The following is a 14,806-nucleotide window of genomic DNA, read 5'->3' as shown; positions in this document are numbered from 1 at the left end:
CAGTTCTTTAAAGTAGGGAATGCTAATTATGGCAGGAAATTATTATTTCAAATCATCTGAATGATGCTGCTCTCATTTTTAACATTCCCTGTATTCCTGCACTTCAATAGAATGCTGTGTTACTGGTGGACACCGCAGGCTGTTCTCCCTGCACAATTACAGCGCTTTCTGACCAGGGAGCAGTTCAGAAACAAGCCTTTACACTGGCTGCACTTGATGGCACTGGGTCCAGTCAATTAGTATTACGAATAAAGTTTACCTTATCCATTTGACTATTTTGTGACCCCGCTGTTATGGTCTGTAAGGAAGGACTTTTCACTTCAGGCACAGAGGTAGCTGAGGAGAATCCAGCTGCCAAAGGGACAGGGGAGTGTTCCACTGGAAATTCCTCTCTCGGTGCCTGGCTAGTGATCGTACGTGTCTTATTGAATGATTGCGACCTTTTGACTGCAGATGAGACAGCTAGAGCAAAAGGGGATGGTCTTGAACTGGAGTACGGCTTTGGAACTGCAAAAGTTCTGAGAGTTTTTAGATTCAACGGTGCTGGAGGACAGGAGGGAAAACTTAAAGGCTTGCTGCTTTTAACAGGAGATTCAGTGGAAGATTCAGTGTTTTTTCCATCATCAGCATTTTCTTGATCGGCAGGAGGAGAGGGAATACTTGTTTTTTGTAAAGCCAAAGAAGTCAAATCAGGCGATGAGATTTTTTTACCCATCTCTGTATTCTTAACTTCATTTTGAATTGAATTAGGAGCACAAACTGTGCTTCTGGCAACTGCAGATGTCACATAGTGACCTGAAGCTCTTCGTTGCATCTGCAGATAAAAAGAACTAGGCTTCATTGTAGGACTTAATGGACTTAATGCATTTGACTTGTCCTGAGTCTCAGAAGAAGCATTTGTATTATCCAAGTTTAGCATCAGTGGGACACGCTGCTTCAAAGACTCTCTTTCTGTCTGGTTGCTCTCGGTAGTAATGTCAGCTCCAGAGGTCACAGTATGTTCAGAAATGTTGTTCACTCTCTGCAGTGGACCATTTGCTGCTGCAGCTTCATTTTGTGAAGGACCCACACTTTTTGACAGATGAAGAATTTCCCTTTGCACTATTAATTCTTTGGGGTCTTCCAAAGTAGATACCTCTTGATCCTTATGATCTGATAGAACTTCTGATTCCCAGCTCTTCATCATTTCTAAGAATTTTGGAGGCACTATCTTATAAGTAGTCATCCCAATTTTTGGTATATAATCCCTTGTAATTTCATTAGCAGGTTTGGGTTTAGGTTTGGTGTCCTGTCTATAAAAAGGGTGACCTTTCACAGAAGAGTCGTCTGGAGTTTCAGCAGTTGTTTCTCGTGAAGCAAAATCACTACCATTTATACAGATGTGACTCTGGTCTTTTATTGGAATTACTTTTTTATGAGTAACTTCTTGTGTCTCAAGACTTTGTTCTACTGAAGCATCTTCAGTTTCTTGATGCATTCTGTGCATCACTTGAACAAGGGAGTTGTTCTTCTCTCTGTTATGTTGAGGGACCAGCTCTCTAAATGTGGATGATTCAACACCCTGAGAAACAATCATTTCCTTCTGCACAGTCCTTCCCAAATTGCTATCCAAAGTCTGGATTCCAACATCCTGAGTTTTTACTGTGTCCAAGCCAGTTTGATTTGTTTTGTCATCTTGCTTTTCTGAAATCAGTTGAGGATAATTCCTATGACTTACAGAGATGTCATTTTTACATGCCTGGCAGTTTGATAGTCTGTCAACTTCAAGCTTGTTATTTTCTCTAAAATCTACTGTTTTAATTTCAGCTGTCTCGAGTTCTTTCCCTTCTTCTGTTGCTGGAAGGAGTTTCGTATCACTGTGATCTTTAAGTTAAAGAAAGATTCCAGAATTAATACAAATGCCAGAAAGATTCAATTACTTCCATCATGAAGCTCTGCATTCAGTGTTATTTAATAACAATGACTAGTGTCTCACTGATGCTAACATTTTCCCTAATTTTCTCTTTTAAAGGCTATTTAAAGATATATTCATTTTTGACTAATATTGCCAAATATTGTATTCTAATTCAGGTATTCTTCCTTAATAAACAGGTTACAGATGCTATGTATTCTCTTGATAGAAAAAACTAGTCTAGACCAATTTAGAAAGTGCTAATGCATTTCAATTCATTATATAGGCATCAGTGACTCAAGAGGTCAAGGACTACTCAATATCAAGTTAGATGCAGTTTTTATTTAGTTCCACATATTTGTGGCTTCTTTAGTTTTAGTGTTACAAATCTTGTCAACTACACCTTACGTATTTGTACAAGGAAACAACTGAAAAACATATGGACAAGAGCAATCTGCCAAACCTATTTTTCCTATGCTTCAGTTGGTCTGGTAATTCAGTTTTCTACCCCTGGACTAAACATGTGGTCATCTCCCAAACACATGAATATTTTAGTCAAATTGTTTTAAACACAAGATTGGAAAAAATTAAATTCTTCAGGAATGGTTATATGGGAGTGGCGTTTTGTGGGGGGGATAAAAATCCTCATTTCTTGTATGCTAGAAAATGGCAGTTAAAATTTATATCACATATACAAAGGACTTGTGTTGTTATGATTTATTAACAGAGGCGTACTGAGTGTAAAAGACTATAGAAGGCCTAACATATAAATCTGAAAATCATTTTCACAAAAGAGTAAAATAAATCACTCAGGTTGCTAAATCCACAGAGAAATTTATGACCCGTTAGATACACAGGATGTCGTCATTTTGCTTCAGATCAGTGTGTCACTTTCTTTTATTTGTGCTTAAAAATATTTGCGTTTTCATGTAGAAAACTCACCCTAATTTCATAAGCAAAGTACAACTGATGGATTCTTCTTCCCCAGTGGGATGTGGAAGCCATGTCACTCCACATGGCAGGACTACCTTTGTGTCCAGCCACCCCTCCTCAGCACTGTCCCACCCACACCATCCTATAACAGCACAATGCAGCTTTAACTACTGCTAAAACTAAATTATATTAAAAACAAACCCAAAAAAACCCAAAACTGCAGCCAATTCTTGCCACATCATCTCAAAAAAAAAAATACACTAGAGCTAAAGCACATGTAAAGAAAATAATCTGTTGATAACAATTCAAGAGTTCACTATATAACTATTTCTTCAAATGATTAGGAAAGTTCAAGCTTCAAGTATTAACAACAAGTGGGAACTACTCACCAGCAGTTTTATTTTGATCTAAAATTTTAAGCTTCCTGTCTGTTTGAAATCCATCATCCTCACTGCTTATTTTAGTCTGTAGTCCTCTGCAAAGCACAACAGTACATTAAATATGCTGGTATCATTCATTTCAGTAAACACAAGAAATGATGCAAGAGAATTGGCAATATTCTCCAAACACAGATGGACAGAACCACTCTGCCAAACACTGGAATACTCGACAGAATCGATTTTTTTAAGAAAAAACATGAGGAAATGCTGCCATGATATTTTACCAAAATGACATGCAGCTCTACTTGCTTCTGTGTAAGCAGATGATCAGTCTTCCTTTCTCTTCTCCCCCTCCTTTTGTTTACATGTGCAGTTTGAGCAAGCCACTTTCTGTTGCAGTGTGTTTCTTGTTAATGGTATGTTCAGTTATTACCTCAGTTTGGTTTGGTCCAAATGAGACCCTCCCACGCCATGCTGTCAATCTACCCTGGGTCTCCTGTCAATCTGTCTTAGGCCCACCGCATGCTTGGAATTCCACTTCGGAAATCCCCTAAACTTCAACGCTTGATTAGTCCACGTGACCCAACTTTCCCCCCTACCTCCCTCAATGGATGATGATTTTGTGAACCCTGCCTTTTACCCTCCCCAGGATATCTCTGATTAGCTGATGCTTTGTATACCCTCCCTTTGAGCCGCCTCCCTATTTCAGCTGTTGTGCATTTTCTGTCTTTTGCCCCCAAGATTCCCCACAGCAATAAATCCTCTATTATCCCAAAGACCTCCCTCTCGTCCTTGTCTCCTCAGAGCGCAGACTGACAGCCTAAAAGCCGTAGAGCAAGTGCTCCAGTCACACCTGGGGTCATCCTGCTCCTGGGGTGTGACCCACTCCTGTCGCAGGCCCAAGTGATAGAGCCAGATAAGCTCCGGCAAGATGCGATACCTTTCCAACAGCAACTCCATTCCAGTGAAGCCACAATGCTTTTCACTCATAATAAAGTGTTCTGACACACCCCAATCCAAAATGTATCCCTGACTTTGTCCCCACCACGCTGCATGAGACACTGCTGTGTATGAACCCGTGAACTGAGCAGTACAGACTTCTCAAAGTAGTCCCTTTCAAGAAATACCTTGAGAACAGCAAAGAAACACACTTGCATACTAAACATCTTGGAAATGCATACAATATCTATTTCCCTCATTTCATGGGGGACAAGTGAACTGCAAAAATGCTGAATAAACAACTCATCTTTTTGGGGGCGGGGTGGGGCATATTAAGTCCTTGGCCTCAAAAGGTAAGTGAAAAAGGCAAAAATAATTTCTTAATAAAAAGTTATTAAAACACCAAACTTTGTTCAAGATATTTTTATAATATGTAGTTAGAAATACTGGTATACTGTGACAATTCCAAATTATTTGCCACATGAAATGGATTAGTTGTCAGAATCAGTGCCTTGAGCTGACACACCTGCTTTGAATCACTGAAAATGATACATTTCTCAATAACCATCCATGCTTGTGTTGTCTGTATAGTCCCAAACATACTGTAAGTGTGCCATAAAACACTGAACAGGAGCACATGCTCTCAAAATTATTGCCAGAAGAAGGTTAAAGCTCAGTCCTGCACTCTACTCTTGCTTAGCTCCGTTCCTTTTAACACAGCTGGGTGACTGAGCTAAGGCTTTTAACAACAATCTGAACTAGATTTTTAATAGGAATTTTAAAAAAATCAAAACCCCAAAACACCACGGAATATCACAATAGCAATTAGTGGTTTTGACTGGAATATTTTGCATATATCTCTGGTTTGATTAAAAAAAAAAAAAACCACTTCTCATAGTAACTAGATCTTATATATAAGATCACAATGATCTAAAGTTTTCCAGAAATATCATGTCAGAGAAATTCTACTCCTCATTTTGTAATCCCCAAGATATTTCAGGAAGCAATTGCCAAACTCTAAAGCCAGAGTGCAGTACCTTCTAGCTGATTGTCACCAGGACTGTAAGACATGAAAGGTTACTACCAGTGCATAGGGAGGAAGGGAAAGAAACATGCCCTGGACAATTAGGCAAACTGGCCCCATAACACAGGCCTGATAAATTACAAATTCAAGACAATTTATTAGATACTCAAAGAGGAGAAACATCCAAGCAACTGGGACAATATTCCCCAGGACAGAGTATCAAAGACTTTTGCAAAGCCACATTTGGCCTTGGATTAACAAAAATGTCCCTTCAAATACAAGTTAAACCTCTCTTTACTACCTTGAAAGTTCTTGGCTACTAGGGCAGTCACACGTTTTGGCTTCAGTACAATAATCGAAATAGTTCTTTCAATTTAATTTGGGAACAGTAGCCAGCTTAGTTGCCCCAGGGAACAGAGAAATAGTGAATTACATTAACACAATGGGACTTCTCTGGACAATCAACATTTATTTCAAGCAGGCACTAACTCATGTTGGAAACCTGCTGAGTCAGGTAGTTTAACAAACATGCTGAAGGGCAAAGGTACAGCATCACCAGAAGGGAAAAAGAGCGGTTAAGGAAACTAATGTATTTATTCGTTAAAAAAGCTGAATTAACTTGTTTTCCTGAGAGCAAATGGATTGAGACAGGTCAAGACCACATATAAGGAAAAGAAAAAATAAAAATGAAAGTGAAAACAAATATGCAGGCAGTAAGAATCAGGCCCAAAAGAACAGAAATGGCTGATGTATCTATTGTCCTCCATCTGCAAGAATGAATTTGTATATTTTCATTTAACTAATCAATCTAAATTCTTTTGCAGCATGCTGCTCTAGTAAACACACTGGGCATTTTAGAGCTGGGTCCAGCTTTTCTGGGCTCCAGCTGTTTGAGTAGTAAGGAAAGGGAAGATTAAACAGAATAGACTGCAGAACATTTCATTGTCATTTTTGTTGGAAAGCTTCATGAATTACTGTGCATAGAAGAGTGCTACAATGAAAGCTAAGCACATTAAAGTTCATTCCTCTCTCACAATTCTCTGTTCTGTGCTTCACAATGAAACAGCACTCTGCATTTTATTTGCCTCCCCCATTGTCCCCCCAATGCTCCTTTCTTTGTCACAAAACGTACTTACTTGCCATCTGTGCTCATATTTTCTTGTTTTTCTTCCTTGAAGCTTTGCAAGTTGTCTGTGGGAACACTGCCAGGAACAGGAGCTGATGAAGCAGGATCATTTTTGTCATTTTCCAGTGGTACCTCAGCAGAGCTGAAGCCTGCAGTAACCTCTCCTATCCCAGGAGAGGTATTGGTACTTCCACTGTCCTCTCCTTGTTGCACACTTATCTCTTCCCTTTCATCAATTTCTTCCAGGTTGTACACATCTACACTCACAAAAAAAAAAAAAAAAACCAAAAAAAAAAAAAGGAAAAGAAAGTAAAAATGCCCCCAAACCAATAAAATCCAAACCAACTCACAACTTGAAATGCAGGCTGCATATTAAAAGGGACTGCTCAAGGCAGCCTAAATAGTTTGAAGAAGGAAAACTGACTTTTTTTCATAATTCAGATAAATTTTTAAAAAATAATTTAAAAAAGAGATTCATCCAGACTTCACAGAATTCTCTGGTTCTTTTCAATTCTCCCTCTTGACACAAGAATATGCTGACCACTATGCTACTGTCCATCTGGTTCTGCATCTCTACCTAGTGTAAAATATTTTCCATATTTAATCCATGTATTGAATTAAGACTGTTAAATATATTTTTATTCATCTCATAACCCCAAATTTAATGGAGGTGGACTGTTGCTTTTACCCAGACTTCTTGTACTTCCATTAGCTCTCCAGAGTTTTAAAACACACAGTTCCTCTATATCAGAGTAGAAATTTTCAAGAATTAAAGAGTAACAGAAATATCAATTTTGCCCATGGTTTGAACAAGTTTCATTGTCACTATCAAAAATTTCCCATAACCATCACAAGTGTATTACAGTGTCTTGTGCTTCATGTTAAAGTAGAAAAATAAAGTTCACGGAAAAGTGCTAATCCATAAAAATACTGACATTTGCAGCCTGAGCATAGTTAAACTAAAAGGCTGAGTTGCTGGATTAGGACACAGATAAATCAGTGTAGTTAAATTTGAACTAATAACTACACCTGACTGGGGTACTCCCATCAGCTTTGCGTGCACTGACACCTGTTAGGAACGAGCCTTGCACTTGGACAATCAGGTTTCAGTCTAAGTGGTATCAATAAATTTCCAAGTGTAAACCAAAGTCAACAAAGAAAACAAAAAGGAATACTGGGAATTCACAGATCCCAGAGTACAAAAACAAAATGAAACAAGCAGTTAGACAGACATTTTTAGCAGCTGGTATTCCAGAATGCTTCCAGCACCTCTAGAGATGTACAGTGTTACAGAAAAGTAGTGAGAAGATGTCTGTATTGGAGAAAGGCTCAGTACAGAACAAAAACCTTGATGTTTACAATAAGGTCATTAGTTAAGAGTTCAGTAAAACCAAAGCTACTCATTCAGAGTTACAGAAAACTACAAAAGCCAAACATTTTACTATTTAATTCTTGGCTTTATATTGCAATCTTGTAACAGTGCTTTGTAGTTACACATTACGCAATGTGATCAGCACCTACCATAGAGCTGAATGCAGAAGCAGTTTAGATCCCCAAGGAAAGAAAGGCAAGACTGCAAAGTGGTGCAGGTGAGCTCATTCCATGTGGTTTCAGCACAGGTACATACAAATACGTCATACTACAGGGACTCCCACAGGTTTACTAGTCATAAGGACCTTCTCTTCCTTTCATCATCCACCAACCCCTTTTCCACCTAGGGAACACTCATACCCAGCAGCCTCATACTTTGGGGGATAGTTTTAGTGATGGCAGTATGATTTCATGTGTGACAAGTTAAATATATATGTCAAAATGAACAAACAAAGCACAGCAAGATGTGAGCAAATATTAAACCAGCTCAGATTGTCCCACAGCCCATAAATGGCTCCCTAGAACATTGCCTCTTTCACTGGTGAGACCTATTATGCCACGGGCCTGAGCCATCACCAGCTACAGAAACAAAGACTGACATTTTCAGTCTAAATACTCTATGGAAACCTGAATTATACAACAAAGAATATCCAGGACTCTGACAAGAGAAATGGAAGCATTTTGGAGCTGCTATGGCTTTGTGCCCAGGCACTGCTGTCATTTCTCTGCTGCTTTTACTCTGGAGAGGAGTGTAACAAAGGCTGAGTTGTATCTATACTCCTGGGATGGAAACTTAGCTTGGGTTTGTAGGAGACATTCCTGACATTCCTGCTATGTGAAAGTCTGTTCTTTGCTGTGCTAGAAACACTTCCAAGCGTTGGGGTGGACTAAACTGACCTACAAATGGATAATACCAAACAAAAACAACAGCCCTCACACTTCTTCAAAAATGCTCTACCTCATTTGTCAGCATAAGATCAGCATAAGATCAGGCTGTCACTGCTGCAGCAGAATAAAATCTGAATACATTTGAACACAAACAACATTTAACAACCATCCTTCACTTACTTCATGCAGGTAACTCCCTAGGGCAGCAGTTCAGATTCTGATTTGTTTCCAAACCCTCAGTCTGTAACTTCTATATGCAAGATGTTTCTGGGAAGAACTGGCTATACACCGCTGCCTTATTGCTTATACACCCTATCTGTAGTTCCACATGTAATATAAATTGCATTTCTACCTGCATATAGTTTATTCTTTTCAAACATTAGTCACTGGGTCTTAAGTAGCCCTCAACCAATAAAGCCAGAGTTACAGTGTATCACTGTGAAGGTAGATAAACATCTAAGTGTACACACACATATATATATACACACACATCCCTGATGACTGACATGCCAGCTGCAAGTCTGTTCTGAGCAGAAAGAATACCCTTTGCCCAGCACAGAACGGTGCTACTCTGCGAGCTCTCACGCTCATAAGCACCAGAGCCGGAAAGCCTGACTACATCCTGCAAATCTGCTCTTGACTCTATAGCCCCCAACAAGGTGCTTAAGAAATACAGTAACCAATAGGATTATATCCAGGGATTTGTCTGATGGAAACTTTTCTAAAAATCTCTAATTTCAAAATTTGTTTTGAATACTGTTTTACCACCTTCCCTAGAAAAATAAAGATTAAGCATTAATTAAACTTTGGGAAGGTGAACAAAAATCATAATTAATAAAGATAATTGGTGTTTATAATTTCAAAATGTTCACATTACTTCTCTGCCAATGCTTATGCTGGTAGATGCGTGTCTTCAAACTACTTTTGTCAAGGTACACACTGTTTTTACACCATGGGAAAACTGTCATTTCACAGGAGAAATGTTGCCTATTCCATACTACATAGCTACACTTAATATATGTGTGTCTAAGTAGTGCATGGCTAACAGACACCAAATTGGACATTTGCAATGGCTCATTTTAGAGCAAAAGGTAACACTGTATTTGCAGCTTAGGTTTTTTTGCTTATTTGCAGAAGTAGCACTGCATAACAGAACCACTCTGGAATGCCAGTCACGACCGAACAAAAACTCACTCACAATACTTCCCAGACGCCTGACAATTGAAGCAATATGAACCCATATGGAAGGAACTCCTGGGTTTTTGTAAAGTTAAAATTATGTCCAACTTCGCAATTTAAGTGATACTGAACTATTTTATCCATTTAAAACAATATCCAAACATGGATAATTTTCAGACTAGGAATAGGACAGGTGTGCTGCATCTGATTTTGCTACAGGTTAATACTGGTTCTCATGGCATTAGGGGCTTTGCTAAAAGGACCCTTTATACACAGGCCTCACGACAGTTTCAGAGATGCCACCAGAGAGCAGCAGTATCCCATGAGAAAAAAAAAAAAAAAAAATCGATGAAGTTGTGTTATGTGACTTGTATGTACATTTAAAAAAACTGCTTTACATTAAGTCTTCAGCAAAGGGCACTGTGTGAAGACACAAGGAAAACCAGAGACTGAAGATTGTCACTAACTGCAGAGGTAAATCCAAGGGCTCAACACAGGCTGCTTTAAGCCCAGTACCTTTTTCTATTTCTTTCCATTACAGCTTAAATTAAAATATTTAATTACAGGACTCAAATGCCTCAAGCAGAAGTTTCTAAACCTATGGAAAAATAAATAAGCCATTTCTTATGTGCAGGGTTGTTTATCTACACAGCATTTGGACATTATAGTGATGGGAAAGGCAAAAATTCTAGCACAGATCAACAATCTTAAGACAGAAACAAGTACAAGAAAACAAAAGAACTTGATTTAAAATCACAGCATGATACACTTTCTCATCTTAGACCCATTACATGTGGATATAGTTTTCAACACACAAAATTCAGTACTAATAAACAAACCACTCACTCAGAACTGATTGTTCTGTTTCATCTGCTACAACATCTAGGACAAGGTAAGGTTACAACTTTGTTAGATCTTCGACCCCAGGCTCCACAGTATAGGTTCATACTCCCATTTATTATGTTACATATTGCTTCTACTTAATGTCTTTTCCAATAATTTACATGAATTCCCCTAAATACAAACCAAGCCCAAATTCACTGATTACTGATTTTTTATTTTTCCCCCTTTGCCAGACACCTAGCATCCTAGCAGATGATTTTTCAGCTCTTGTGGTACATTTTTGTTTTACCACTCTAAACAATTTGACTGGCATCCAGAATAAAACAGCTGGAAAACTACTTAAAAATTCTTGTCAACTATCACAGTAACTGAGTGCTTAGCCTAATATAATGACAGTGGCACTCCACAGGCTTAGCATTTATATACTTCATTCTTATTAAATGTACTGAAGAGTAATTCTTTCAGACTGCACTGGCACTGATTATTCTAAAAGCTTTTTCAAATTTTAGAAGACTTCTAGATGTTGTATCTTGTAACTGAACCCTACAGTCTGGTGCTTACAAACAACAGTATTTCACAGTACAAACTGCATAAATTTAAAAAAGCATTATGTTCAGCAGCTAAATAATTGTATTTTAAACAGCTATACTTTCATATATCACATTTTTCCCATAGCACCCAACAAATAATTTAATGTATAAACAACTATTTATGCATTCAGTTTAGATTTACAACTTATGTTTTCAAAGGCTGTTCAGATGCCAACCAAAAGCCAGGCACAGATTTGCTCCTGCCCCTACGTTATGCAGGTCAAGGGCAGCACAAGGCAGGACTCTAAAAACAACACTGGGCTTTAGCTTTTGAAAAGCTTGTTATGTACAAAAAAAAAAAATCACAGAAATTCTGGATAGTTCTTCTCTGTAACTTGTGAGGAAGGAAAGAAAACAGGGATAATGTTTAGTTTATTAGATGTAAAACACAGATACCAATACAAAACATATTCTATTTGTGTCTGTAGACAACAAAGGTAAAATACCTTTATTTTAGAAAGCCCTATTTTTACTTCAAAGGAAAACTTAATTGATCTGAAGCATTAAAATTAGTTCTGTACTTATGACACATCTATAGCATAGTAATTTATTGCTATGAGTTATAGTGACTTGCTATTAAATAAATTTTATCAATACTTTTGTAGAAAGAACCAACCTGTTTCAGGCTGCATTTCAGTGGCTCTTCCTTCCGCTTTAGTGGAGGCTGATTCTGTTGACTCTGTTACTGCAAAAAGTGAAACAACAACCCTTATCACCTCTTAGTTTCTGCACCAACAAAAGTTGCAGATAAAATGTCAGATTGTGGTCATACAGACCAGTGATTCCTTCAAGAAACTCCTCTGAAGCAACTAGTGCTCACTGTCACATTTTCCAGATATTTTAATCTCAACTCTTAGGTATTTTTGAACCGGAAAAACAAGTGGACTTTCTCTATGGTATTTCTAGTCAGTCCATTTGCTATTACACTCTCTCTGATCCAGAGAACCTAATCTTTTCTCCCCACCCAAGCAGTCCACCTGAGTAACATAAACACAATTCTATACTTAACCTAACTATAATTAATTTGGTACTGTCTGTGTCTTTTCCTGATCTGCATGCTCTAAATACCTCTCTTGCTCACACTTGTGGGAAAACAACAGAAGATTGGTGAGGATTGTAATCACACTCAAGTGACTTTCAGTAGGGGTGCAAAACCCCACATATATGATATTAATTGCTCTTTAATCTTGTGTGTGTGACAAGTGGAACACCTGTGTTCAGATAACATATGCCTGTGATAGACTTAGGTGGCATCTTATGGGAAATGCTGGAGATTCCTGCCCTGCTGTGGGAGAGATCAAAGCACTGTTGTAAATACACTTGTGTGAATCCCTGACACAGACAGAAGGGAGCAGGTTTGGCAATCGTCTGGCACGGACCGAGCTCTGCGGTGCCGGTGTTCCCACTTGGGTGTCTCTGCCCAGCTGCTGCTTCAGGCTTCCCCAGTTGGTGAGATAGCAAAAGTAAATTTATTCTTTGCATTCGCAGTTTTGTGGTTGCTCGCTTGAGGTTCTTATCTCATGAGGTGGCATTACTTTAATGTTTAGCCAGCTATACTTTCTGTTGCCTTCCAATTAAACAGCATAAAAAGATTACCAGGCTCATTACTGCTTTCACTTTGATCTTCTGGTGCTCTAGAGGGTGGTGAGGGCGCCTTGCGCTTCATCCTGCGCAGAGAGGAGTTCACGGAAGCAGTGTCACTGAGCGGCAGGGAGCCTTTCCGCACTAATCCCAGAGGGGCCTGCCAAGGGAGACAGGGCAGCAAGATTATTAGCAATCAGCGAAAAATAGTGAAATAGCTCCAGTAATTATTCTCCAAAAGTATTTATAATATACATTTGGGAAAGAGAGAACATATTACCAAATGTATTGTGTTTTTCATCTTAATTCCTCCAAGGAGTTGTTTTTAAAAAAAAAGATTTTCTCGAGTAATTGAATTTATTCACAGAGGTGCAACATAGAGCAATAAAAGAAAATCAGTTGTTACATAGAGTGCAAAAGAATTTGAGTACTTTTATGCCCAAAGGCTACTCTAAAAACCCAAAATAAATCTTTTCTAAAAGGAATTAAATTCATTGTGGAAAGAAGTTTCAACTACACCCCACCACAATGACATAACACAGTGTTTCCTTCTCTATTCTTTCAACAGCAGTCCTAACTGGCCTGTATACATAATTATTATGAACATCTTTCCCTCCTTGAAATACCTGAACTTTCATAAAAAATTTTGGAATGCCCAATTTCAAAACTGATCAAGTACAACTGTCTTAAAGCAAAACAAAACAAAACTTATAAAGTACAACTGTCTTATTTAACAAAATTAAATTCAGTAAGTTGCAAAACTGAAGTTGTAGTACCTACTGATGTACCTACAGCATAGTAATGTCCTCACTACTGTAGCAAAAGTAAAAAAATCTTAATTCACAAATAATCAAAACAGTTAAAAAATGGACAAAGGATACCTGCTGAACACCTCATATTTTTATGATACAGCAGTCCAGTTGCATTTTAAGCTGTTTTAGAAACACCTTCCCTGCCTAAGAAAGACAGTAGTTGTAAATTTGCCTGCCATTCTCAACAACAGTTTGCCTTATGCTGAAATAAATTATATCCACACGTACTAAATGGACAATGCTCAGGACCCCAGCAATAAAGGAAATGTATTTTGGAACTGGACACAGCTGCCTGTTTCTGTAGTAATTCTGATTCCTATCACTTGTCTACTCAACAGTATAATAAAATCCTGCAGTGACATTCATTTCTGTCTAGAAGGATCCACACAGCAGTTGGGTGTAGGGTCATCTCCAGAGAATTTCTCTGTGCTTCAATTAACCAGCCCACTTCACAAAGCACAATATCAAGGAACAGAGAAGGCATAAAGACACCTACATATTCTTGTTTCACTGAAAATCCTTTCAAAAACATCAGACAATAGAATTGTTGACCGTGTCAATTTCCATGGAAAAAGATGCTTATCATTTAGAAAGCTACCACTGAACAAATACCCAAAGATTCCACAGTAAGTGGGATATTAAAGACCAAAACCTAGAGTATTTGGCTGTATACAATCAAATCTATAAAGAAAATTACAACAGAAAATATACTAGCACAAGGTGTCTGTCAGGCAGTGTTTGGCAGCTCCCGTGAGATTGCAGAACAATACCTGAATGAATGAAGAGGGCTTTGAACAAAAAACTATCCTCTGAGCCACCCTGGGCACCCTCAGTCATCTGCTTTGTCCCACCCTGGTATCAGGCACAACAGATCCACAGATACTACACTATAAGGAGCACCACTGCCCAAAAACATACACACAATTCTACCCATCATTCTGATGCCAAAGCAACCAACTCAAACTTTTTACAGAAAAGCAAGTCAGGGTTTAAGAGCAAAAACACAAAGCACAAGGTGAAATGTTCTTTTAAGAACACCAGAGGATAGGAACACAGCACTCCTAATTAAAAATGCTTGCATGCTTGAGTAGTTTTCAAACGAGTTTCTAGATTAAAATGTCACACAACAAAAAACACTTTACACTTTTATAATTTATTATTCACAGTTCCAAAATAGTTCTTAAAAAGTAAAAATAATTAATAGTATTCAGCCTTTGAATGTATTCAGGAGAGGATATCAAATGCAATA

General features: G+C 38.2%; 1 protein-coding gene across 27 annotated transcripts in view; it reads right to left on the bottom strand.

Moving 5' to 3' along the window:
* Window positions 1-14,806, bottom strand: part of COBLL1 (cordon-bleu WH2 repeat protein like 1) — a 79,139-nt gene that overhangs the window by 5,819 nt on the left and 58,514 nt on the right. For all 27 annotated transcript variants that reach the window (XM_086896826.1, XM_086896818.1, XM_086896817.1 and 24 more), the window contains 5 exons: window positions 12,761-12,905; window positions 11,781-11,849; window positions 6,304-6,550; window positions 3,214-3,299; window positions 260-1,863 (listed from right to left, as the gene is read on the bottom strand). In XM_086896826.1, the coding sequence (XP_086752952.1) occupies window positions 260-1,863; window positions 3,214-3,299; window positions 6,304-6,550; window positions 11,781-11,849; window positions 12,761-12,905 (2,151 nt within the window). The remainder of the gene's footprint in view (window positions 1-259; window positions 1,864-3,213; window positions 3,300-6,303; window positions 6,551-11,780; window positions 11,850-12,760; window positions 12,906-14,806) is intronic.

Source organism: Cyanistes caeruleus, chromosome 7 (genome assembly GCF_971803275.1).
Source record: "Cyanistes caeruleus chromosome 7, bCyaCae1.hap1.1, whole genome shotgun sequence".
NCBI classification, from domain to species: domain Eukaryota; kingdom Metazoa; phylum Chordata; class Aves; order Passeriformes; family Paridae; genus Cyanistes; species Cyanistes caeruleus.
Note: the sequence above shows the minus strand (reverse complement) of the source record. Positions and strands in the feature narration are given on the sequence as shown.